Source organism: Acanthopagrus latus, chromosome 16 (assembly GCF_904848185.1).
Source record: "Acanthopagrus latus isolate v.2019 chromosome 16, fAcaLat1.1, whole genome shotgun sequence".
Lineage (NCBI taxonomy): Eukaryota > Metazoa > Chordata > Actinopteri > Spariformes > Sparidae > Acanthopagrus > Acanthopagrus latus.
Window position 1 is genome coordinate 16,093,715 of NC_051054.1, and position 27,174 is coordinate 16,120,888.

At 44.8% G+C, this 27,174-nt stretch overlaps 1 protein-coding gene across 10 annotated transcripts in view; it reads right to left on the minus strand.

Moving 5' to 3' along the window:
• The window catches only part of LOC119004739 (AT-rich interactive domain-containing protein 1B-like), a 185,973-nt gene that overhangs the window by 38,749 nt on the left and 120,050 nt on the right, over positions 1-27,174 (minus strand). For all 10 annotated transcript variants that reach the window (XM_037071915.1, XM_037071919.1, XM_037071920.1 and 7 more), the window contains 3 exons: positions 19,321-19,621; positions 5,769-5,855; positions 2,351-2,530 (listed from right to left, as the gene is read on the minus strand). In XM_037071915.1, the coding sequence (XP_036927810.1) occupies positions 2,351-2,530; positions 5,769-5,855; positions 19,321-19,621 (568 nt within the window). The remainder of the gene's footprint in view (positions 1-2,350; positions 2,531-5,768; positions 5,856-19,320; positions 19,622-27,174) is intronic.

Here is a 27,174-nt window from a genome sequence, read left to right on the forward strand (position 1 = left end):
CTTGTTTCAAGTTTTCTAAAAACACTGGCCCCTTTTCCAACATTAAAACAAATCGTGCCTGTTGAGAGGAACCGGACATCATCATTCAGTGGGTAAACCTCATGACGTGTCAGTCTGCCTTGTCAGTCTGGAGCTTCCTCATAATCTTGTCATGAGGGCGGGCAGAGAGGTCCCTCCAGGGTTCAAGCGTCTCATGAATATTTCTGAGAGTCACAACTTCAGAAAGAAGTGGTTTGTAATGCCCCCAGTGAGACCTACCGCACAGGATGACAATCGACTGTATCTGTGTGAGTCTGTATGAGAGTTATAGAGAGAGAACTGCCTGCAAGTTTGTGAACCCTTTAGAACTTTTTCTATTTCTGTGTAAAAGTGGTCTCAATGTGATTAGAATCTGGAAGTTACAGGAAGAGAACTCCTCTCCTTTCAAAGTACTTAACACCTTTTGAACCCTTCACAACTGATGGTAACTGTACCTTAAACGCAAGGTCTGCTTTGTGTTTCCACTGCAGACTGTCCTCTTAAATGCAGACTCCCTTGAGCAGAACCAACCCTCATAAGAACCAAGAAGCTCTCATCCATCTATAGAACATTCCTCCAATAGTCTTCTCTTCTCGTCTTTTTAGCAAACTCTAGATGGGTGCAGTGTTCTTCTCGGAGAGTAATGGCTGTCTCCTTGCTATGCTGCCATACACACTATTCATATTCACTGTTTTGTCTGGTGGTGAACTCATGAACATTGACATTAGTCGATACAAGAGAGGTCGTAGATCTTCCAATGTTACTTTGTGACCTCCTACAGTATTGCACCTTGCTTTCAGAGTGATTTTTGTTGGATGACCACTCCTGGGTGTCGACTTTCGTCCATTTGTACACCGTCCGTCTGTCAATGGTTTGGTGAGGAAAAAAAACTCCCATGAAACTCTGCTTTGATGGAGGCATGGCAAACTTCTGAACTGTGTGGCGATGATAACGCCAAGGTTTATAGTCTTTCAATAGATCAAGGACCGTTAAACTCACACCGAATTCTCATCCCATTAATTAAAACACCTCACGTCAATTATCCTTTTAAATGAACTGATGACCGAGAGGTTCACACACAATTTCCAACAAAGAATGGAATGGTAGATAACTGAATTCAATGCCGCTAATTAAATTAATGAATAAGTACAACTTTTGTATTAGTTGTTTATCTGGATCCTTTTTATCTAGTATTGGGAACTGAATGAAGATCTGATGACATTTTAGGTGACATTTAAGCAGAAACACAGATAGACTGGCACTATAGGTAGAATAAGAAACCGAAACAAAAGATGGCAATGCCTTTCAAAATGAGTCTTTATGTATCGCTCATTAGCAAACTCTCTTTAAAACCAATGAACTGATGTCAAGGCCCAGTGTGATGAAGAATTGGGGTCCAACAGTCATCCTGCCAAACTCCTCTACAATACCTTAGAATGAATGATCACTCTAGTCAGATGAATAGGAAAACAAGTTGTTCTACAAATAAATCTGATGTCAAGTAAAAGTCAACACAAAGTCAACGCAGGAGCTGTTTTCATTAATTAATTCAGCCTGTGGTAAAATAAATTATCCCACGTTTGCTTTTCAGTAGTCTTTCTCAAAGTGTGCCCTGGAATTTACATCCTCTTTTTGCGACAGGAGTTGTTTTGTGTTGTTTCAATGAGCCTGATTCCAAGGACTCACTTTCTCAGCTCCAGAATAAAGACACACTGGTGTTTAAAGGAATACACTGAAATTTGGAGGGGGGGCGACACAGCCCATTTGGTCAAATTACAAAACCTAGACCTTTCTCTGTGCCATCAATAGATTATTAGCTCTTACTAACACTTCAAAGCAAATCAAAATTAACACGCAGCTAAATCTACTATTGAAACCATTGTATGATAACGTGTCAAAGACCTGGTTACACCTAGAATTTTGATGCAAAATGAATCTCTCAGTATCACTCTCAATAGAAATTAATTTGCTAATGAAGTAACTCTGGTTAATTCTTAGCATAGTGTGGCGTCTCTGACCGATACCAAGGACAGCTGACAGTGCTGACATGGTGTCAAGGTATAGCACACCTTCAGACCAGGAGTATAAACTGCTCCACATACAAAGACAGGAGCATAATGGTGCATATATTATGTCTTTTGAATAAACTGATAACTTTATTTGTCTTGTCTTATGCTGTTAGCAACCATCAAGCTTGCTAAGTGACAGTTACCAAATTGTGACTTAGCACAGGGAGGTCATCATCGAATAAAATGATATACTATCCTGAAATAAAAGTAGGGAGAGTTGTGACAGAGTAAGTGGCAAGAAGAAGAAGTGAACAGCCTCTAACCTTGGTGTCCATACTGTGATCCTTGAGGTCCATAAGGGCCCGGGGGGCCGCTCTGGGAGTAGGGACCCATCCCGGGATACAATGGGCCACCAGGTGAGGGGTGGGGGGACATGGGAGGTCCGGACTGAGGGGAGGCAAACTGGGAGCCTGCCTGGTTTCTCTGCATGTTGGGCATGAACCCTGAAAAGCACAAATACACATAAAAAGCAATGTCAACACATGGCCTACAATGCTCAAGGTCTAAAACCCAAAGAGCTCTTCAGTAGCTCAGTGAAATCAAATGTTGACCGAGGGACTGAGCAAAGGTGAGCGGGATCATTCTCCCGCTTCACAAATCTGGAGCTGCATTAAATTGTCTCATGTAAAGAGAACCTTATTTTTCATTAAAGCCCTAATCTTTTAGCTGGGCTTAGGCTCCTGTTACTCGTAGATACACATCAGTGAGTAACACAGCATTGAGTGGGCATTACACAAATTGCTCAAAAAAGGACAGGCTGACATGTAAAAGGAACCTTGAGCACAAATAAACACACTCTGATCTCTTTATAAACCTGATCAGTGGTGAAAGCACGTCGACATGGCCTTAAAGACGTAAACCCGCAAAAGCCAAGTCCATGTGTGTGTCTGAAAAAAAAACATGTGCTTCACTCTCCACAGAACAAGCCGGTGATTTGACCACAGCCACTGTGTTATTCTAACCCGTTCTGTCAATAGATGTGTCAAAGCCTCTCAGGCCCGAAACTCGCCTCCACCATTCAAATTGACATTTGGAGCGATCCTCGCTTGGGCTTCGCTCTTTCAAGCCGCCCCTTTCGTTTTTAAAACCCACAGAAAGGTCTCCCAATCCACCACGAATGAGGAAAGGTCGCTGGATGGCCATTGAGAGAAAAAGAGAGAGTGTGTGGGCATGTATGTGTGTGTGTGTGTGTTAGAGAGGGGGATTCAGTATTGCAGATTAGGTGTAAATGGATTGGCCGCGCTCGACTGTAAAGTTTGATAGCTACCCGCTTTGTTGAACGTGCACGCACAGACCGACTCTTTAGTGAGTTCGGGGTTCAGGGGGAAAAGAAGTTGGAGAGGGCGCATTGACGCTTGTATAATTCCTCGTTGCTAAGAGAGCGGGAGGAAATGCGAAGGGAGAGGAGGGAGATAAAAGTTTAAGAACGCCGTGTGTGTTCACGTTATGCTTATGCGCACATACATGCATACGTATTTGTGTTTCTGAGCGTGTGGGGGGAGATAACGGCGAGAGAGAGAGCAATAAACGTACGGCGTCTGTGTGTTCGCGGGGAAAAGAGATGGGGCCAAGACAGACAGAGAGAGAGAGAGAGAGAGAGAGAGAGAGAGAGAGAGAGAGAGACAGAAAGAGAGAAAAAGTGTGTGTGTGGGAGGGAAAGACAGTGCAACGGAGGAAAAGAGCGATTGGGGCCCGAAAGTGCTTAGGCTGCGAGTGCTGGGTTTAAGGAGCGAGGACATTATTGTAATGTTTTGCTTCCATTAGGGTAAGGGGATTCTGGAGAGGAGGAGAAAAAAATTACAGTGTGTAATATCGCGCTTTAAATTGCCTGGAAAATGGATGAGGAGAGGAACATTGTGCAGACAGTGCTAAAAGCAAATAACACATTCAAGGATTTCTCTCTCTCTCTCTCTCTCTCTCTCTCTCTCCCGGCTTCATTCCCCTCTCACTCGCTCGCTGCACACACACACACACACACACACACACACACACACACAAACCCTTCTCCCTTTCTGGCAAAGCGAAGGGGAGCTCTCAACCGGACAACAACAACAGGCAGCCGGCGAAGCACGCGAGAGACAGTCGGGGGGGGGGAGACATTCAGTGGATTTATGGAAATGAGAAGTGGAGAGAGGCTCTTACGGAGGCAGGCACTTGAGCAAAGTGGGGCGTGTGTGTCGGGGAGGGAGGGGTGGGTGGGTGGTTTAATCCTAGCTAGCAAAAACAGCAAAAAAAAAACAACAAAAAAACAACAGCCAGCCCTGTTAACCGGCGCTGTGTGTTTCCTGGACCGGGCTGGGGAGGGCTCGAGGTTTACAGGCATTAGAGAGCAGCATTAAATCCCCGGCTTGATTTCATCATGTTGGGAAATAACCTTTTACAGTCCTTCGCCCGCTCCGTCTTCATACATCCCCCCCATCCTACCTCTCCCTCTGATGCTGACTGCTCTTCAGTGGGTGATAGAGAGGGAGAGTCACAGTCGCTTCATTAAGGTTACATGCCCATCTCTCAGTTTTTTTTTTGCAGTGTTGTGTGGATGCAGATTTATATATATGTATATATATATTTATTTATTTTTCACAAGCAATTCTGCTGTTTTTAGTAATACTCGAGAAGTGGCCATAATTGCTGGAAACAATTTCCACGTTTTGGCGGGCACATGTGGCCTGTGGGTTAGCAATCACGATTACAAGCCTTTGGCAGCCAGTGCATCCAAAAATGAAGTGGCTCTGTCAAAAAAAAAAAAAAAAAAGAACACACTCTGACAAAGTCCAGAATAAGTTGACTAAATGTTTACTGTTACATATTTACCAAACCATTGTTTCACCATGACCTAGCTTGGCCCACGGTGAAGCACAATGCTAAATCATTGTGTCTGTGTGAGAGCACCTGCTCAGCTGAAACGACAACAAGTATCATTTAATCCAGCATGTGTTTAAAAAGTTAGTTTTAAACACATACTGGACAAGAATGCAGAATATGAAAGGTGTAAAGTGGGTGGCGTAAAAACTCAGTTTGGAAGAGCAGAAGAAAGAAAAACAAAGGCCTGCATTGAGCCAAACCAGCCATATTGTTTGTTTACATCCTCCTCAGAAAAATCTTTCATTACGATCATTGTTATTTCTTTTTCTCTGTGCGCTGCCAACCCACCATTTTTGTTTTTCTTGTACTGCTATGGTCTCTACTCTTCATGCACGCCTCACTTGTGTGGAATGTAAAGAAACAAACTAATTCCACAGCCTCTTGTGATCTGAGCTTGATGTGCAAGCTGTTCTTTTGGACGCTATTTATGCTGCACATATACAAAGACTACAGTGAATGCATTCACAGGCCAACCTAGTTTTACTTAAATATTACAAAAAACAACATGTAATGAATGCACATTGTTCCATTGCACAAACATTAAAGGTGAAACATGTAAGACTTCGCCACCTGTCAATTTCATACTTAAAATCACTCCAAACATTAGCCGCTAACTGCGGCTAAGAATCGGTGCTGTGAGCCGGTGAGCTCAGTTAACCGCGCAGCCAGCTGTCATATTAGCTGACTCTGCCCGGACAAGCAGCTTGAATTCTTACGTATTGCACCTTTAAGTTTTGTATTCTCCTTGACAAACAACGTTCTCTTTCCCACTCCCCAACAAGGCCAAGCACCAAATGGTGGCCACACACATACACATACCTCTCTCCTGAGCCATGGGCGAGCGGGTGATTGGCGGGTGGGATCCATCTGGTCCATTCCCAGAGTTCTGGGGGGCCATAGTGGAGCCTGAAGAACAAAAAGAGGATTGTTGGATTCAGACATCCATTTCATACTGCACCAACATGACACACTTCAGAGCTACAAAGGTTCAGCTCTGTCCTTTCAACAAAAAAGCTGTCAAATTACAAGAAAATGTTTTTGCACATACTGAATACCCTTCTTTGCATGAAGCGAGGTCAACAGAAAACAGATTTATAGTTGCATGAAAACTGAATGAACTGTTGTAACAATACAGCACTGGATGATCACTTTTGTCTTTTTTCTCTGCATTTATTTCAATGGCACAGAAGTCACCTGGTTCAAAAAGTTTCCTGCCATTCGACTGCTGGAAGAGAAACAACGAGACAATAGTATTAAGTTGAAGGTTTTTATCTTGAATGAAGCTGCCCTGGATTTGTTTCATGACCAAGAGCTCAGTGCAATCACTATACATGAAGTTGTTTGTAGTTCACTATAAGCCAAATGACAAATGCACTTCCAGAGGACATATTAAGTCATTGGACCCCGTGCCACTTCCTTGTGTAAGCATTAAAACTAGAGCGATCCCCCTACAGAAAACCGGAGCCATTTGAGGCTCATTGATTGTGCAGGTCTTTGGGCTGCGCCTGTTCCATTGAAATCCAATAGTGAGTTGAGAGTCTGATTAGTACAATGGCAGACAGAGACTGTGGTGGATTGATTTGGCCTAGAGGAAGGAGAGAGATGGCAAATTAACCTTTTATCTTTGGATTCAGACACGAGACAATGAGGAGAGGGAAGGACAACAGGAAGTTGGTGTTTTTAAACCACACTGGCTGTAGTTCGCCGTAGATGTGGTGAGGCGATTCAACTGCACATGCTGCCACTGCTTATGTTCACAATGATGGGGTGTGTTTTGACTTGACTCTATAGAAGTAGGACTATGTGCCAAGTGTAATCATCTGCTCAGGGTGATGCATCGTGAAGTACAGGAGGGCTGTATTAACACAATTTTGCCGCTACAGCCTTCTTAAAGACGCACAGTGAATTTAAATCCCTTATTATAAAGGAAACACTTCACATTATTCAATCACACAGCAGAAAGTATGCCGCTCCAAGAAGTGTGTGTGCATATGTGTGTGTGTGTGTGTGTGTGTGTGCGTGCATGCCTGTGTGACGTGGCTGTCCACAGTAACAGTAATACATGACTGGAGGTGGCACACTCTCCACATAAACAAACCCAATTAAGTCAACATAATTGCTTTGCATAAAAGCCGCATAAACAACATTTCCATACACCCAGCCGCCTACACGCACACACACACACACACGTGCGCGCAGACACACACGCACACACAGAAGTCATTGGACAAATAAGTGTAAATAAACACACCCGAATACACAAGGAAACACTCGTAAGAGCACAATAAGATATGTGCTGAAATATTCACGCACGCACACACACAAATACAGACCCCCTGCCTCACACATGAATAGATCCAGCAGCGCTGCTTCAAAGAGGGAATATTCGATTAGTTACTCTGTCACCATGTGGCAAGAGGGAAGGGGGAAAACGTCAGCGTGTGAACGCTAAAGAAACAATGCACACTGGCTCTGTGTGCCTCTGTGCCCAAAAAGACAAACAAAACACTGCTGTATTTAAGTAAAAGCATAATTTCTGAACAATCTATGTACACATATAAATGTATACACTACTGGTATCAGAATAATACTTAGATGCAAGTACAAAGCATTCTTCTCAAACACTACTCAGAGTATAAGTTACTTTCTAACTGTTGATGTCTAATGGATTTTGAATAGCAGCGCTCAATCAAAGGGTTTTCTGTTTCTCCAAATCTTCAGTCTAAATTGCAAACTCCTGCGCTGTTTTGCTCAGCGCTCGTGATCACCTCTCCAAACCTGGGCCTTATGTCCAGATGTGTCCAGATGTCAGGGTTTTCACTGGCCTGTCTGTGATCAGATCGCTTTATTGGCTACAAAAATGCAGAGGAAAGATTCAGCTGTTAATTGAAAATGTACTCAGTACTCAGTTATGATTTTAAAACTAAGTAGATTACATGGCGCAATGCATTCTTAAGTCAGAGTAGAACTGCAGACTTGCAAAAAAAAAAACTCATAAAAGTATAAGCAGCCTCCCAAAATATACCTAATTACTGTAATCTGAGTAGTTGTTATAAGTAGCTTCCACCCAATTACAAAAAAAAAAAAAAAAATCTACACATGCAACAGATAGAAACTCTTAATAGGTAAATGTATCCATTATGCACTGTGGCATATGTGAATGTTTATTATAATATAGAATATCATTATCATAAATTAAGCATTACAGTTTCATTATTTAGGCTATATATAGTGATGGGAGTTACAACCACATGATGCATCATGTTTTATCTGCAACTGTCTGCAACAGAGGAGTAGGAAGTCAAATATTTGCCTCTGATATGTGGTGCAGCAGAAGTAAAAGTTGCTCACATTATACCATTGTATTAATGTACTGTAATTTCTAACTTTCAATATTTGATACCATTGGGGGTATAACATAGACTTTGATTAAAATAAAATGCAGAAAAAGCAGAAATGAACAGCAAACAAAGATTTTGACTCAGATTTTAAATACAACATGCGCATATGAACTTGCTTTCGAAGAGAAGAGAGAGCAAAACATCTGTATTGTAGAAAATACGCACTGTAACGGTCTCAATTATTTAGATTCGATATGTATTGAATTATCGATATGTCACTACACTGCTATGTATAGTACACAATACATGAACGTGATTACTTTCCACCACTGCTCTGCACTGTATGTATGTGTGTATGCAGCCGTGTGTGTGCTCCTGCACCAGTGTGTATATGAGCACGTCACGGTGATGTTTATGTAGTCTGCGTTTCCTTGTCTGAACGGAGGAACCCAGTGCGTCTTGTACTTGCACATAGGTCATGCCCACTTGTTGCCAGAGGGACAGATTTAGTTGCGGGGCGAGATTAGACGGGTGGATGGGTAGTTAGGATGAAGCATGCTAGCAGGAGTTTACTGAACCCTTAAACTATGAAGTCGACCCCGATACCGGCTAGCCTGTGTGTGTGTGTGTGCGTGAGTGTGTATGTGTTTGTGTGTGAGCAGGGATGCATGCCAGGCACCAGCTTTGCTGTCAGACTCTGTTTGTTTGGATGGCAGAGTGGTGGTGGCAGCAGCTTGGACTGTATTTGCGTGTGTGTGAGAGTGTGTGAATGCCACTAGGAAGGTACAAATAGGGAACGGTGCCCTCCATGCTCCACTGCTCTCTGAACATACCGATGTAAATTGTCACTGCAGATGAGATTAATGCAAAGACATACGAGTGCATTTGTCACCGAGTGTTGAACGCGTGTGAGAGAGCGACAAGGGGGAGGTAAAGAAAAACGACAAGAAGCAGAGACCTTGCTGGGAAAGAGGAAATTGAGAAACAGACGAGAGAGGCGTGGTAGTACAGTTGAGTCTGACACAGCCTCATCCTCCTTCCCTCTTTCTTTGCGATGAACGTGTGAAGCTCGGAGCACTTCGTAATTATTTTTCGACCAATTATTGTCCAAACAAAGCCTCTTCTCACATTTTCTCACTTCCTCTCCTCTCTTCCCCTCTCCTCTCCTCTCCTCTCCTCACTATCATTTTTAACAGGGTGCCATTAAATAATTACGTCCAAATAAAACAAACAGGCTCCACAGTGAGTCCTGGCACATTTAATCCGTATTATTAATAATTCATGCGCTGAATCTTTGACGTGCAGTTCATCTCCACGTGCTGCTGAGGGAAAGCGAGAGGGGAGAGAGCTAAATGTCAACAGGAGCTGACTGTATATCTTTCCCTGTCCGCAGAAAAAAAAAGGCAGTGTTTGCGAGCTATGAATAAAAATGTAGAACAAATAAACGGATGGGAGACACTTCCATCCAGCATCCAGGGTGTCGTATTCAGACCGGTGTCATTGAGTGTGTGAGATTTTCAAAGCCCATATGGCCCAGAACTATGCACAATATGTGATATTCTGTGTACACTGTGTGCCGGTATGTGTATCTTGGAGTATATTTCTTTATCTTAGAAATAAAAATGGTTTTCTACTACATTCCTGAGGCTCTGGCAGCTCCATGGCTGTGTTCAAGGGTGCTCCTTGTAACAGGTTGCACCAATTTACATGTATTAATCACTTTTTATTGAGCGGATTGTAATGTGACGTCTCTCTCGGTTGCCTATACAAGCCTGTGGAGGATTTTTTTTTTTCCCACAACAGGTTTTTGCTTTGGGCACCTGCTTAATTGTGTCTTTGTTTCAGTGCTTCGATCTCTTCGCATGTGTTACTTATACTGCTTATGCTCCCGAAAGTGCTCTATAACACAATTAGCACATGGCAGTGGTATGGCACGGTAATATCTTGCCGTCCCTCAGCATGCATCTTCATCCACGCTCTTCAATTAACACCTCCACAAGCGCCCAGCTGAGCACTTACACATAAACATGCACAAATATATACACACACAAAAAAATAGACTGCATGAAAACCCTAACCCTAACCCTAATCCCTGCCACTTGCTTACATACATATTAAGATGTAATTGCAACAGTAGCTAAGATTAAGATAACAAAATTAGAATTAATCTTAATTAAATGCAAAACTTTCAGACTGGATGCTTTTATTCTGAAAGGGCTGGAACGTTTAATCTATGATTTTTGGTGGCGGCTTCAAACACTGCTCATTCATGAGAGCGCCGGCTGTGCAAATGTTTATCCCCGACACTGACCTGTGAGACCACCTGGCTTTTATAGATGAACGCATCTGATGCTTTGATCGTGCTGACGGGAACTTTTTCTCAAGGCGGGACCTGCTGCGAGGAGACCGAGTGGAACAGTAAGAAAACTGCGACGAAGATGCTCTTTTCTGGAATACCGCTGAAGAGTCAAATAACTGTAATTTCCTCTTTGTAAAAAGGCACTTAGTGAGCACATCCATTTTCTTCTATTTCCTCATGATACAAGGCAGCAGGGCCAAAAGTAATGGGAGTTCATTGCGGTTTTTTGGAGATAATGCGTCTCGCTAAAAACCCAATACACATTTTAAATTTCTCCTCCGCGAGGACTGTCGAGGCAACCCTGAGTCTCCTTTGAAGAGAGGGAGTGTGGTCTTTGAAGCTTTTTTTTTTTCATCAGGGTTTCAAACGCAAATGCTGGGGAAGTTCAAAGCTGAGAGAGAGTACTTGTGGCCATATTTCTGTTTTGTTTCAGGGCCCTGGTAATATTAAGCTTAGAAGCTACTCTGTGTGTGTGTGTGTGTGTGTGAGATGCCGATGAAGAACAGTCGAACTGAGAGTCAATGAAAAGACTTTTATTAATTGCAGATGAAAGGAAGGAGTGTGTCATGCTCGCAACAGTGTGGAGACATATGTACGCAACAGGACACAGTGATGGCTGTCCTACATGTACACACACACTGACTGCACACACACACACACATAAACACACACATAACTGCACCCTAACTGTTTGTCACACATACAGACCCCCTGGAGCAGCGGGGGCCATTTTTGCTAAAGTGAAGTAACAGTGGTGCGCACTAATAAACTGGTGTAGAATGCAGAGAAAAAGCCTGCTTCAGCACCATCTCTTAATACAGCCCTTAGGCTGTGAATGCACACACACCTGCACCACCCAACAAACACACACACACGCAAGCACGCGCGCGCCAAGGCAATATCCCCTACTCGCCACGTCTTTAGGGGAAAGAGGCAGATAAACAGCGGGCTCCAATAATGGTGGTTTAGATCTCAATGGGTGCGAGTCAATGCCTCTCCAAGCCGGGGGCTAATGCCAGTTAACTCTCCCTGTAGGGGACGAGCGCAGGCCTGCAGTGGCTCGCAAAACAAGCGCCTTCCCAAGATCCTCATTACTTCCAATGCTGAGTAGCAAGTGTAAGTAAAGCAAAACTGCAGCTTAAGCGAAAAAACAAGCGAGCGGGATGTGTGGGAGAGAGAGAGAGAGCGATAGAGTGAGAGAAAGCGGGAAAATAGGTGCTGGGGAGGGAAAATAATTGCGCACTGTTAGGGTTCGGTTAGGGTTTTCCAGTCGGACGGAGTCAGAATGGGATTTCTCTAAACGGCTAACGCAGCAAGCCTGCGCCATCTTTTATTTATTTATTTTTTCCCCCTGTTTTGGCCGACGGTGTGCTTTGTGAATATAATGTGCATCTGCGGGGAGGGCATTTTAGCTGTTTCGCACGAACATGAGCAGCCATCAGGAGGAGGAGAGACGTGGGAGTTAGGGATAGATGTGGGTAAGGGGCGTGGGGGGGGGGGGGGGGGGGGGGGTTGGTTGATGCTTGGATGGGGATGAAGACTGTTAAAAAAGGAGGACAGAAGTGAAGAAAGAGAGCTGGAGGAGAGACACTGAGAAATAAGAGGGAGGAACAGAGGCAGAAGCGCGGATGGAAAAATTCCGCCTTGTTCCTCGGTGGGAGGCCTGCACCGCAGCAGCGCTCTGAGCGAAGAAAGCAGCAGAGACAAACAGAGATGGGGAGGGAAGGGTGGGGACGAGGGAACGTGAGACACAAGAGGGAACATAAGAGAGAGAGCGAGCACGATAAAAATAATGAGAGAAAGAGAGAGGGACAGGGACAGCCAGAGGCAGTGTTCCCACCACGCAGCCTCTCAGGGAGTGGTGTGACTAGAAATCTCGCCCGGCTCCACGCTCTCCACACTGCAAAACACACTCGCATTAAGACTCACCCCACCCACCTCCTCCACTGCTTTCTTGTAATAACTTGCACCACTAACAGAGGAAAAATACAAGTTTTTTGGTTGAACGTCCCCGCGGCGTCTTTTCTGGTCCGTTTTTTCTTTTTTTTTCTTTTTTGCAAATGAGTTATTTTCTCTTTCGTCTGGGAAGTCGTTTACTCACATTGTTTTTTGTAAATGGCCACTTTTATGCATAAAATCCTGATCTGAGGTCATCACTCTGGTCCCTTCCAGGCATCTGTGCTTGACCTTTGACCCAATCGTGGAAAACCTACCCGCACCGCTGCAAAATTGTTTTTTTTCCTATCTGTGCTTCTCATTATCATAATTAGAGATAGAACGTTATTTTCTGAAATGTTAAACTGCAAGCGGACCACGGGCTACGCTGTGGGACGATGTAAAGGACAAGAGCAGATGTAAAGCGGGTTGGAGGAGATTCACTGGGACGGACCCTTAAGCTAACCAACTGGACAGGCCTGGCCTTCTCACCCTCTCTATCTCCCACCCTCTATCTATCCCTCCTTCCCCTCTGCCTCCTCCACTCGCCCTGACCTCTCTGTCCTTTCTAGGCCCTGGAAGCACTTGAAGCGGACCGCAGATACACAGCTTAAACTCTCCCGAGCGCTCGCCCGCGAGCTCCAATCACCCCGTTAAAAGAAAATAAAAACTTGGAGGGGTGAGGAGAGACGAAGGAGAGGCGAGACGCGGAGGAGGAGGGGAGGGAGGGAGAGAGGGGGTGCGCTGTTAACTGGACCTTGGAGGAGAATAGAGAGAGAGAGAGAGAGAGAGAGAGAGAGAAAATAGAAGAGGGAGCGATGAGTATTTGTGATTTTCTGCAGCAGACAGTGTGAGCTGCCGGGCCATGGAGGAGTGTGGATGTGCTCTGTGTCAATTAGCAGCCGCGCAATGTGGAAAAGTATTGCAGTTTGACCCTCAAAGCGAAGCAGACAAGCAGACACAAAAGTGTAAACACAGGCACACACACACACACACACACACACACACACACACACACACACACACACACACACACACACACACACACACACACACACACACACACACACACACACACACACACACAGATAAAAATACCGCCAAGCACAGACCAGATCTGAAAAACGGCCGTAAATACAGACAGTCACAATCAAGTTTGGTTTGTCTCATTACAGCCTTCCAGTCTAAAACAAACACACACACTGCGACGGTGGCAGGGACACAGGGGTTACTGCTTGTTTTCTAAGGGGTTACAATGGTCAGCAGCTGCAACAAAAAAGATTTGATGGAGAAAAGGCTTAGCGATAACAGCAACACAAAACATTCAACCAAAGTTTCTCTGTACAGCAATACCCCTGTCACACTGGCCAAACAAAACAACAACTTAACCCCCCTAACATCTGGCTTCTGTGTGCAATGTGTATTATCAGGATTTACTCCTGGGTCATTCCTGCAGTAGTCACAGGTATTAAACTTAAGCCTTTTCACACCAAGCACAGATTACTGTCCCCAAAAATTGGTACGGAAATATATTAAATAAAAAAAGATTTCATGGGTTATATTAACATATACACACCACTGTGGTAATGTGCGTCTGACCAATGAAATCCTTTGTTCCAGCTGTATCCAGGTCAAAATGGGAGAAAACCTTATCAATTTGGTCATCCAATACTATATTTGGCAAACATCACTACGACTACCTCAACAAACAAGTCTATGGCTCGAGATCGTCCAGCAGCTGGAACACAATGATGCTAATGTAGCTGATAATCACTCCAGTGAGTCATAAGTCGGTGAGGAAAAGGGGCTTTTGGGGCCCAGGGAGAACTTATTGAATCTGGTCACAAAGGGTACTTATTAATGTTTAATCAAACGTTAAATGTTGTTCTTCGACATTTTGTTGGAGTCAATTACAAACCTTTAGCTTTCTGGCTAACCAATAAGTAAACAAGTAAAACGTGACATTCAACTACTTTTAAGCAGCAGATCTTGCACCATCACTGAGAACACAAAATTATTTTTGGACTAGCCGCCTCACGCATTGGTGTCTGCTGATTTGCCATGACCTAGAAGGTTGCCAGGTTTGCTCACGCGCACAAGAAACAACAAAACGCAACTTCTCAATAGAAAGACAACATAAATGACTGAGAAACAGAAATGGAAATCTACAGGGGACACACGGGGCAATGGATGGACTCACACAGGCAAAAACTCAACTCAGCTGAACAGCTATAGGTGATTATGGAGCTTTTCCTCAAGTACTACTGTAAAATCTGATAACAGCCAAAGGAGCAGTGTGTTTTCTCGCAGTATATTTTGTTGACACTGATATTTGTTATGGGGTTTTACCTCAGACGGCAGACATGTGAATCTCTCCTCCTTATCAGCTCCACCCTTACAGCTCCGCTGATCCGAGCTGGTGACAACCGAGTCTCTCTGCTGTGTTTGTGTGAAGTTGGATTCAGTGTGCGTCGGGTTCAGTCTGCTAATAGATGCGTCTTCGGCTCATTCTCGGTGACAACCATACTCGGGCTGACGGGAAGTGACGCCATACTGACAGGTTCGTCATCCTGGTGACAGCACAGCCCGTGTACACACTCCACACCACACACATTACACTATGTTATCTACACCTAGAAATATCCAGGGAATGCAGACGCCTTCATATCAGCGTATTTAATGAAGTCTGTCATGAAAAAGTTCAGCGTTAGGGACTTTTTAGGGCTGGACTTTTTTCCGGGCCGTGTGTGTCCTGCACTCTCCGACTCATAGCTCGTCCCATTCAGTCCAGATGAGAGAGGAATGTCTGCCCACCTTGTCCCCGATGTCTCATGGAAGGAGAAAAATATTCTGAGGACGCTCTGAATTGCTTTAGAGACACTGGTAGGAAAGAGGTGTGTGTCAAAGTCTGTTTGTGTGTGTGTGTATGTGCGTGAATACGAGGTGGAGGAAGAGGAGGGGGGAGGTTGGCGGTTGAGCAATGTGATTTCTGCTCGACTGTCACAAATCTAGCGCAACAGGAAAATCAATTTGGCCCTGTGTGTGCCTTTTTGGCTCCGGGAGAGAATCCAAATAGCAAGGCGAGGCCCGGATAATGTTACAGTGTATTGGATTTGCTTCATGGAGAGACAGAGAGAGAGACAGAAAGAGAGAGGGAGAGAGAGAGAGAGGGAGGGGGGTGAGGAGACGACGGAATCACAGGCGTGCTGTGGAGCCCCGACAAGATAGATTTGTGCGAGTGTATGGGTGTATGATAGGCTGACAATCTGTCTGTCTCTCTCTCTCTCAAACACACACACACACACACACACACACACACACACACACACACACACACATAAACACAGACACAACACAACACTGTCACCCCTGCCAAACAAGCAAGCATATTCAGGTGATTTATATGCACGATCATATACGTTTCACAGGAAACCCGCTGTTATGTATGCTTTGCCTGTCGACAGTGTTATTTTTTGAAGTGTGTGTGTGCGCGCGCGCGTGTGTGTGTGTGTGTGTGTGCGCGCGTGTGTCAGCCAGGTGAAAGGATGACATGATGAAATTGCTCTCCTCTGACCGCTGTCAAGGGTACCGTGTGTCCCGTGAGTGCTCAGCCGTGTGACACGTCGCATCACTCCGCCGAGTCAGGCTGACCGGTGACGGACTGACACACAAAAACACACGCACACAAAGACGCGCATGTACAGAGCTACTATTTTTACAAAGCCCTGGGGTGACATACCTTCAATTACAGTAATTAACAATACCTTTTTACCTGTTGACATGGCTGACGCACTTTGGAACTGCAGATACTGTTTGAATTTAAAGGAAACAAAAGTCTGCTAATTATTTATCACTAGTAATGATGATTCAAAGAGGCACTATGCAGTTTTGGAGAGATAATTCAAACTCAAATGCTTTGAAGCTAGAAAGGTGGCAGGGTCCGCCAAATTTGGAGCCTTATTTGTTTGCACCCCTTGTTGTTCAGTTTCATGGTGAAAACGAAGAGAGTTTGTTTATCAAGTTAGTTTAGCCGTAAATGGAGATCTTTCTCTTCTGATTTAAATGTCTTCCCTTCAAGTAACACGTCAGAACAATACAACTCTTTTTTTTTTTTCCTGTGCTGGATTGAGGATGAATCGATGGAACTCACAATGTGACATAGCACGGTGACATTCACGGCACAGTTATGATGGAGTTTCACAGGCACAAAATTACCTCCAACGTTAATGTAAACAGCAGGTTTTTATGTCATTCGAGGAGCAGAATCAATTATAGACGAGACCGTGATTTCATTTTCTCCACCGACAGTAGGCTTAATGAGCCACATTCCTGAGCAGCCAGAAGAAATGTTGTGTTGTGACTGTTTCTTGACTGGTGCTCAAACTATGGCGGACAAAAAGTGTAATTTTTATCAAACTAATTAATTAGCTCATTAATGTTTGCTTATTAAGTTTATTTAGAGGACACTGTTGTTCACAAAACTGGCTTGAATAATTAACTGTGTTTTTTTTGTTGTTTTTATTGGCTGCAGGAGCAACACAAGTAGTGCTTGTGTAGTGCTGAATGTACACACACAGACAGAAACGCACAGTGTTACTCCCTCCCCTCCTCGCTGACTTGCACCAAACTAAAACGACAACATTAACCAAAGTGTCCTAACTTGTGATGAAGTGTAGAAAGCGGAGCGTTAGTAATCAGATGTGTGCTAACCACATTAGTTCTCCCGTGTCTCTCTGAGGCTGGCTGCTCCTTGATCTAATTCAAACTGATTGTAGTACAGCCGCTAAAACATGCCAGATGTTACTCACTGCTCCACGCTTTATCACCATTTATTTGGCACGGGGAATATTTTAAAATATTTTCTTATTAATCACGTCCCAGCGATCGGTTTCGCTTCTCGTCTCCGCCGCCTCATTCCGGATTCTCGTCATGATTCTTGGCACAGGCGCCTGGAAAAACCACTGTCCCAGTTTTTCATTAGCGTCAATCACTCGGCTGCGAGGAGGAAGAGGAGGAGAAGGAAGAGGAGGAGGTGTCAGGATCTCACTCAAGACACTTTGCCCCGCCTCGTCAGAGTGACTGACAAGTCTGAGACATGCTGATGCTCCGGTCAGCCACTCAGTGACGGGGAGGCCTGGTGGGAAACGGCGTGCACACACGCAGACACACACACAGATTCACGCGGCTGTCTGAGACATATCAAATCCACACTCGTTTATAATGCTCAGTGTTTATCCAAATGGTTATGCGCTCTGCTCTGGCCTCAGGAGACAGACAGACACACCGTGCATTGTCTGATAATCCTGTTGGTGTCTTGTTTGGCCTGCCATATCTCAGATAAGGCTACAAATCAGATGGGAGGTCCTCCACTACCAGTCAGTCTCAATTCATTAACACTGAGAGTGGAGAGGAAATATTGTCTGGACATAAATGTTGGAAATACTTGAGCGATCCACAGGTAGCAGGGAGAAATGGACTTTATTAAAATTCTTCTGCATTGTAGGGGACGTGTTTCTACAACACCGTGATCAAAGACTTAACAAATCCCCCCTATGCAAGGACAAAACCTGTGTGGAGAAAATGAATGAGACATATTCCATGAAGTGCTCGGCACTAAGCTGTAATATTCCTCCGCGGTCTAAATTAGGATTTCAAATGGACCCGAGATATCAAAGTCTAGACATGCTGGATTGATATTATTTGGTTTTCTGCTGCAGTGTGCAGTCGGCTTCATCCTCTGTCCAAACTGGCAGAATGAAAATTGATCTGGACGGATTATACGGTGAGTTGGAGACGAGAAAAAAGAGGTGCTATTAAACCGGGGTGTTGCCACCCTCATGCTATGGTTCATGAAAAGAGGTTGGAACCTGCTCACCCAACACTTAAGGGAAGACTTAGTGGTTAGAGTTACACAATACTGGAATGGGTCATAATATTCAATTAGGACACTGAATCAAGGCAAATAAACAATGATTTCCTCTTGTAATCTTTGTTTTTTTCCTAGTTTGATTTGTTTGTTTATAGACCGACGTGACACCAACGCTTTATGCTCGCAATCTACTCTCGCAATGCAAAACACACTGCATTTGAATGTTGTTATTTGTGGAGACGTGTCTCCCTGTTCTGCATAAGGGTCAGTTTACTACATGACCTTTTTAAAATCCTCTTTAAATGCACATATTTAAAAACAAATGAAATCAGGCTCAGGTCTTTAAATAGCAGAATAGATGCAAAGGTCAAGCAGAAATGTGGGTGTGAAAAACTGTGCTGCGCTTACAGCAGCAACAAGTTCACCATAAAGTATCACTTTCAGAGAGAGCATCGAAACCGGAAGCACATGGGACTGGAAACAGGCCACGCCCCCGGTGCGTGATGTCACGCCAGCTATTTGTCATCTTCAATAAACCTCATTTGACATCACTGACTGATGTGTTTGTGGTGTTTCTCTCATTTGCTTTCAAACAGCAGCCTCCTGTTTGGTGGCGCAAAGCAATTTCCCTTTAAGCTGTAAAGCAATTTTGCAAATTTCCTAGGGAATCTAACACGGTGGTACACGATGTAAAACGCAGTGCAGTGTCTGGTTCAGACGGCAATCTTGTCGGTGATAGTCTTGTTTGTTTGTGGTGATTAAACTAATAAAGTTATCATGTTACAAGTCGCACCTTTCATCAAGGCAAAATGAGATTATAAAGATGCATGTGCACGTCGTTGGAAAAGGCTCTGATGGCAGCGTTACCCGGTGCGGCGGTGTTGGCAGGGGGTCCGCTGGCAGGAGAGATGGGTCCAGAGCCCGATCGCGACTGCTGGGACTGAGTGGAGCCTGCGGGAGAGCCCACCGGGGAGGGAGAGGGCCCGCTCCTCTGGCTGGGAAGGTGGGGGGAGGCGTGGGGAGAGAAGGGGGACTGTCCCTGGTTGCTGGCGCCCCCCTGCTCCCCCTGGCTACTGCTGCTGCTGCTGGAGGAGCCGCTGGCGCTGACGGCTGAGCCCAGGCCGGCCTCCGTCCCGGTGGGGAGGTCATCAATCGAGCCAGACAGATCCTGGAAGAGAAGAGAGGGCTTACAGTGAGTATTTACGAAGGTCGACCGAGCATTTGATGAGAAGTGGCACACAGCGAGAAGAGCGCAACAACTTTTTCCTGCTAAATATGATGTCATGTTAGAAATAGTGTTATTGCAGCTGTTTCGGCACAGCTGGAGTGTGATTGTTTAACTGAGAGAGAAAAATGTGTGATCTATTAAAGCCTCTTGACAAACAAAAAAGTAGCGGAACACATGATGCATCACATTTTCAATGGTTTCCTAATGCACAGTGTAACAGTGCTTAAAGGGCCAGTTCACCACAAATTTAAACATACCTATGTTTCTTGTTACTTGAAGTGCTATCTATGCTTCAAAATTAGTTTTGGCATGAGTTAATGAATGATATCGGCCATAAAGATGTCTACCCTCTCTTGAATACAGGGGAACAGCAATGCCTCTTTCAAGAAATCCCGACCCTGTTACTCAAGATAATCCATAGACCTTGTTGCGAGCAGTTTCATGTTGGAACTAATTTCTGTCTGTATCACCATGCAGGAGAAAGTGTTGTGGACGACAGGCCTGTTAACTATGCTAACTAAGCTGAAGAATGCTTACCTGTGAGGGCAGGCATCTTTATGGCCGACATCTCCAAAACTTGGCAACTCATACCAAAGAAAAAAAAAATACTGTTAACTGCTCGTTTGATTCGGAGGTGAAGTGTCCCTTTAACTTTTCTGTGAATTACTGTAATCGCAGAGATAAAGTGTCTGCAGTCGCGGTGACAAAGGTTAATATTGAAGAAGAGCAGGAAAAATTACCCACAGACAAAGCCGCTACTGTACACTGGCTGCTGTGGTTTAAATGAATTGTAATGGGCTTTCATTCAGACCAAGGGTGAGTTCATATTACAGTTTTCATTCCCTGTGGTGAGCAGAGAACTCTGTGTGTGTGTGTGGGTACTTAGCAGGTAGTACCCTTCCTGGATTGATTCGAGGGAATCCCCACCAAAACCGCGGACAGAACCCTGATTGCATATGTGTCGAGCACGACAGGAGGTAAGGCGACAGTGAAAGACGGAAGAGAGACAGCGGGAGAGGTAAAAAGGAGACCAAATGTGATGTGATGCAAAGTGATGGCTGCCCCACTAACTACACATCACACACATTCGGACACACACACACTTTCAGACACTAGCGGCTGTGCCCCAGCTGTAGCTGAATATGGGGGAAGTCACCTGTAAGTGACCCCGGTTTCCTGCCTGGTGCCTGCTCGGGGAGGAAGGGGAAGAGTATGCCAGCTGATCCTACCTGCTATACCGGGCCTGCTGACCCCTCAATCCTGTCCCACCTGAGTCCTGTGCAGCCATTACTGTCACCACAGAATGATATCTCAGTATCCCTGTCAGTCAGTGTGTCATCTAGAGCTTAATGCATTCACATGTTGAAGGTGCAAATGTGGAGACACCAAACTTTGTGACAAACTGAATTTCTATCTTGTGTGGTTTGTTGTTGAATCACTGAAGGCTGGTCATATGTTGCTGAACTCTGGAATCTTTATTTTTGGTGAATACAAGTTTGAACTCATCTAACCTTAACCTGTAAACAGCACCCGGATAAAGCTGCCGTAGTGACAAAATGTTAAAATCGAAAGTCAAATCTAATTGTGGACTTTGAGAATCGTAATATGATTCTACTGCTGAGCACCACGAGGATCTTTTAAAACAAATACACAATATTCTGCACAAGTAAGCTGACAGTGTAATATGGTAATATGTTACCGGACAACTGCTTACATGTGAGTGTCAGACTGTAAATGCTAAGGTGAAAGCACCCTGAGGCAGCATCCGTCTGGAAATAGACAAATTAGAAGATGACTAATATTGGCAAAAGAGTACCAAACATACTAGAACAGAACAAACACAACTAAGTGTCTGCCAAACCCTTCATGTTTGGAATGAACGGGCTGTGACAACACAAATGCCATTTGTTTTGAATTTTATGCAGCTCTGTCATACAGTCAATTCAGTGTCAACACTCTACTTTCTCTGATTGCCCCGGCAACATGTTATTTCATATAAAAAAAAGTGAGACAGGCGGCGCCCCCCCCCCCATCTCTCTCTCTCTCTCCCTCTCCACGCATGGCTTAGCCCTGTGGAAGAGACAACCAAGCCCGTGTGGCAGTCGGTCCGTGGCTGCTTGTTTTGGTTAATGCGATCTCGGCGGTGACACACAAAGCCTTTGTTTTCCATCATGCTGCTGTGGGTGCCCACCCGCTCTGCCAGCCTGCCAGTCTGTCGCCTGGCATTATCTACCCTCGCTCGACTGAGCACATGGGGCGCACGCGCCCCCCCCCCTTCTCTCTCTCTCTCTCTCTCCTTCCCACTCGTGGTACCACTCCCTGTCTCAGCCAATCGAGCCTTCCAGTACTCTGAGCTGACTGATGTAATGCGCTGTCTCCACCAATAGGTCTGATTGTTATTTTTCGACCGACTCGGCTGTCCCGGGTGCGCGCCATTTGACATGGCGGGGGTTACCATGAGAGCAGGTGTAACCATGGCGATGGCTTTTTCCAAAACACACCGCGAGCTAGCCGGATGTACAGCTAGGTTGTTAACCCACAGGCTAATTGTGTGAATGGATGGGAATAATTGCATTTCATCTAATTGGGTGCTGTTGCCAGCTTTTCCAGTGGCAGTTTAGGGGTGGGAAAATGCGTACCAGTAATTCGTTTAGAGGCTGTTAGGCTCATTTGGATTATACACACACTTGAGCACAGCTGTGAGGCCCAAGCCCAAAAAAGTGGTAGCACTATATAACATAAAAAGGGTGGGAAAGCTTAAAACCCATATACTATAAACATGTCAATTGTAAATACCCAATAAACCCATAATTGTAACTTATGGTTGATGAAACACTAACGTGAAAAAAAAAGAAGCACCCTCAGTATAATGCATTTATCACACATACACCCTTCCTCCACATGTACACTTAATCCTTGTCAAGGGCCACAGAGCATTGTGCTACCTGGCTAACTGTCTGCTACATAGTCATGTGTAAAGAATCGAAGCCAGCCAGCCAGCTAACCAGCCAGGCAGGCATGCGGTCGAGGGAACCAAACGCCCAACAATCTGGGGCCCCAATCCAAAGTGGCCCAAATCCAATTTGTTTGGCTCGGGGCTGCAAATTGCTCTGTGCATTGAGTCTCCAAATAGCTGTCAACCACTCCCGCTTGGCGTCCTGTATCGCTTAATTCGCTCCTAGAGCATGTAATTGTCATAATAAGAAAAATATTGAGGTGATAATAACCAGTTACTTTGAGATGCCCCCCTCCTGCCTCAAGACACACACACACACACACACACACACACACACACACACACACACACACACACACACACACACACACACACACACACTCTGTCGTGTATATGCACATAATGGGCCGAGACTGCCATCTACACATTTCACACAACATTGGAGAGGCAGTCGCTTGTGACCCTTCACCTCGCTGGTGTTGGCGCCTGCCTGCGCTCTCTCGTTTAGTGTGCCTCTGTCTGTGTAAGTATATATGTGTGTGTGTGTGTGTGTGTGTGTGTGTGTGTGTGTGTGTGTGACAGGCACACAGGCTGCTGGGCTGTCACAGCGAGACATGCTTGAGCACTGATGCGGCCGAGGGGACAGATGAAGCTACACACACACACACGCACACACACACACAAAAACACAAACACACTCCCCACCCCATCCCATCCCTCACTCATCCTACTGACCTGCTCTCACTCTAACACACACACTTGCAGACACCAGCAGGGTATAAGGCATCAGTGTGAAGCAGGGAGCTGTCACATCCAGCAGACTGTGGGCCTTTTTCCCCTGACCATGGTGCTGATGTTGTCTCCTCTCACCACACACAGGGAATTAATCAAAGTTGCTATGGTAGAAGGCACCAAGTGTGTGCGTGTGTGAGTGTGCGAGAGAGAGCGTATGTGTGTGAAAAGTGGTTCTCTGTCTAGACAGGGAGGAGCCAATGGCTGCAGCTTCCTGTGGGCTACAGGAAAGAAGAGCAACTGGAGAAACTGGCCACTTCTATCTCTCTTCTCACACACACGCACGCACACACACACACACACACACACACACACACACACACACACACACACATCGAGTATCTACTTTTCCGTCTGCCCCAGTCAGAGGGATAGTATGGCTGAGGGCTCTGCACCAGATGGCTAGCCAGCTAACTGGAGCCTGAAACACAAACTCAAACATAGCAACCGAGCACTGTGAGCGGTAACACTCAAAAAACAACTCCCCTCACGGCTCCAAACAGCACGAAACTGAGAGACAGACTTTGCATTGATAGGTTTCATTTATTTGATTACCATCTGAAGCACGTATAAGTACCTCTGCGGGAGGAAAAAAGAGTTGGCAGTCACAGCGGTGTGTAAAAAAATAATGTACTTTTTCCTGTCTTAAAGGGTCAGCCCACCCAAATGATCTATTCATGCTATAGTTGTGGTTTTATTCGTCTGAGTTATGACACATCTGTCTCTGGAGTTTCCTGCCTGACACGGAGGTGAAAGGAATTTGTTTGCGGTGCTCGCAGCGTTGATAAATGACATTTAAAAAATTCAACAGCAACATCTCTCAAAACAGTGTTCCTATTGCTCAGGATAATCACAGAACAACTGTCAACAGTTTCCATGGGGATTATTTCTGTGTCTGGACAATATATGTTCCTGTTGAATTTTTAAAATGTCATTTCTCAACGCTGTGGGCACCGCAGATGAAATGCCATTCACTTCCACTGCACCGAGCCTTAAAGGAAAATAGAAGGCTTTAAGCCGGCTGATTTATACAGACATATCTACAGCATATGCAACATTAGATATGGTATTTATCTGAAACTTCGACATCCTGTAATCTCATTGCAAAATGGATAAAATAGGGCGGTTGACTTTCTCCCACAATGATTTCTCTTTTTTTACACTCAGCCTCAGATCTGCTCTGTGCAATTTTAGCTGCTGCTCTCCTGTGTTATCAAAAGCCCCCCTCCCATCCAGCACACCTCCTGCTGGACACCAGACTCCACCTGAGCTCACAGTAGTCTGCTCAGCAGCAGGTGAGATCAGGACACTGTGTAGTCCTAAAACCTATCCAATGTTATCTGAATACAAATATATGGAAACAGTGTCATGGAAAGCAAAATACTGATGGTTGAAGAATAATTATACTGTAATGTATATTTAAGACATACATTATTATTATATTTTTATATTTCTGATATTCAAATGTCATAAAACGACCAGACCCTCATAAATATTTTGTTGAACTTACATCATCCCAAATGTTTCTCACAATGTTCAAACCAAGAGAAATCCTTATCTTATTCGAGATAACTGTTTTCTTTGATTGGCTGTCCCTTTAACTTAATGGAAAATCAGATCATACATCATTAGAGAGTGCGGAAGGAAGTTGGTCAACGTGACTCAGCAAAATGTGAATAAAGTCTTCATACTTTACAGCACCAAACCAGTGAGTAATAGTTATTCTTTTCATTCCTCCTAACTTATCGCAATTTTGAGGAGGCACTCTCTGAAATGCCCCCAGGACTAAGTTCACCTGACAGGAAGATGGCCATTTTGAATTTTGTTCTCATTTTGGGGGAATTGGGCATGTTGTACTTTAATAAACTCCACGTTCAGCTTTAACCTGAGTGATTTTCTGATTTGTGAACATTTCTGCCTCTGCCACACCTCATATCAGACACATTTTCTACCATACACATTAGCACATGCTACCGCTAGCAAGAGGCATCCTCTTCCTGAGAGGGGCGTGTAGCAGGCAGGCGGAGCTCATTAGCATTTAAAGGTGCAGGCACAGAAACAGCCTGCTCTCAGTAGACTTGGGCAACTTTTAGACAGCTGAAATTCAGGACCACGGATGGGTTTGGGGCAATGCATTTCAAATACAGTGTTGTCGGACCTCTGACAGCTGACAACAATTAATTTCTCAACATATGGTAGACTCTGAATTTTGTCCCCGGTCCCCGGAAAAGATCTCTTTATGTAGGCTAAGAACAACGGCAATGACCAAAAACTCTTTCATTCATATCCCGTCAGGTCAGTATTCAGACCTATCTTTATATGCTATTTTTCTCTGTGCACTTCCATACAGTATTGATGTTTTCACACATATACACATAGAACCTGTGTTTTCAGGGGTCAGGTGTAAAATCCATTATAATGTTACACACAGCGACGATTGTACTCCACCTCGCTGTGGTACACTATATACAGAAATAACACCTCAGTGGGCTCAGAGGCGAGTTTTAATCTCTGTTTCTCTTCTCTGGGTAAATATGATGATGTAAACTGTAATTAACTCCAACAGCTATCGTTTGTAGGCCTGAGGGACAGGTCTGCTCATGGCAGCATTGCACTCATTTATCGGCTCCGGCCGCTGTGCTTTCTATCTTTATGGTACACTGGAGACTAAGAGGAAATGCTATTACACAAAGATGTTTTTTTTTTTTTTTTATCCTCCCCCCAAACCGTCGATTGAGGCAAAATCCAAATGAAATGCCATGCAAATGAATCCAAATGGACTTCTAAACGTGTGTGCGTGTGTGTGTGTGAAAGAGGGTTTTAATGTGATGCCCCATGTAGAGCACCAACTGTAATACCCTTCACTAAGTGCTATTAAGTACAGAAAGAAGAAGAGAAATGAGAAGGAGAGAGAGACTTAGCGGAGGGAGATTTAACACAACACCCACACCATAATTTCTTTTTTTGATGTCAATCAGCTGGGATGTCTAGCAAGGCTGGAATGATGATGATAATTGGTGATGATGATGAGAACTGATTTGAGCACTACACTATAAACGCCGGTCAAAAAAATGTGCCCGCTAACACACAGCGCTGTACATCCACACGACTGCCTTAATAATCGCATGTAGGAATGTGCGAACATGCCTTGACGGGGCATGTCTCAGCTAGATAATGTGTGTGTTTGTGCGCAAACTGGAATATGTAAATGTACGAGCAAATGTGTGTGCAGATAAGAGTTCTCGAGCGGAGTCTCTGCCACGTCCTGAGGGTCTCCGAGTGAAATCCTCAGTGAGGCGAGGAGGCACAAGGCACAGAGACTCCAAATGCAGGCAAGGGCACTCTTCGCAAACCGAGGGGAGATGTTTGGCACGCCTCGGGCTCGCCAAGAAACCCCGCGCGGGCTTGAGGCTAGACCCCAGCAGGCACTCAAATATGCTCGCATGCCAGCCCGAGGATGTCTGTGTTGTGCCACGAGCCTGGAGTCTGAATGTTCCCTCCTCAAGTGCCTGAAGTTTCTCTCACTCAAGTCTGACCAAGACTGCCACAGGTGGCACGCTATCTCCTTATCCTAGCAACAACTGAAAAATGTGACACATTGACTCCGCACTGCAAAAATGTTCCGTGATTGGAGAGATTTGGGAATATGAGGTTCACTATTTTGTTTTTAAAGTCATCATCGAGTTTCCATCTTTGAATTCACGGTGTGCTCTTAAACACAGTAATGATACTCCTCAGAATTTCT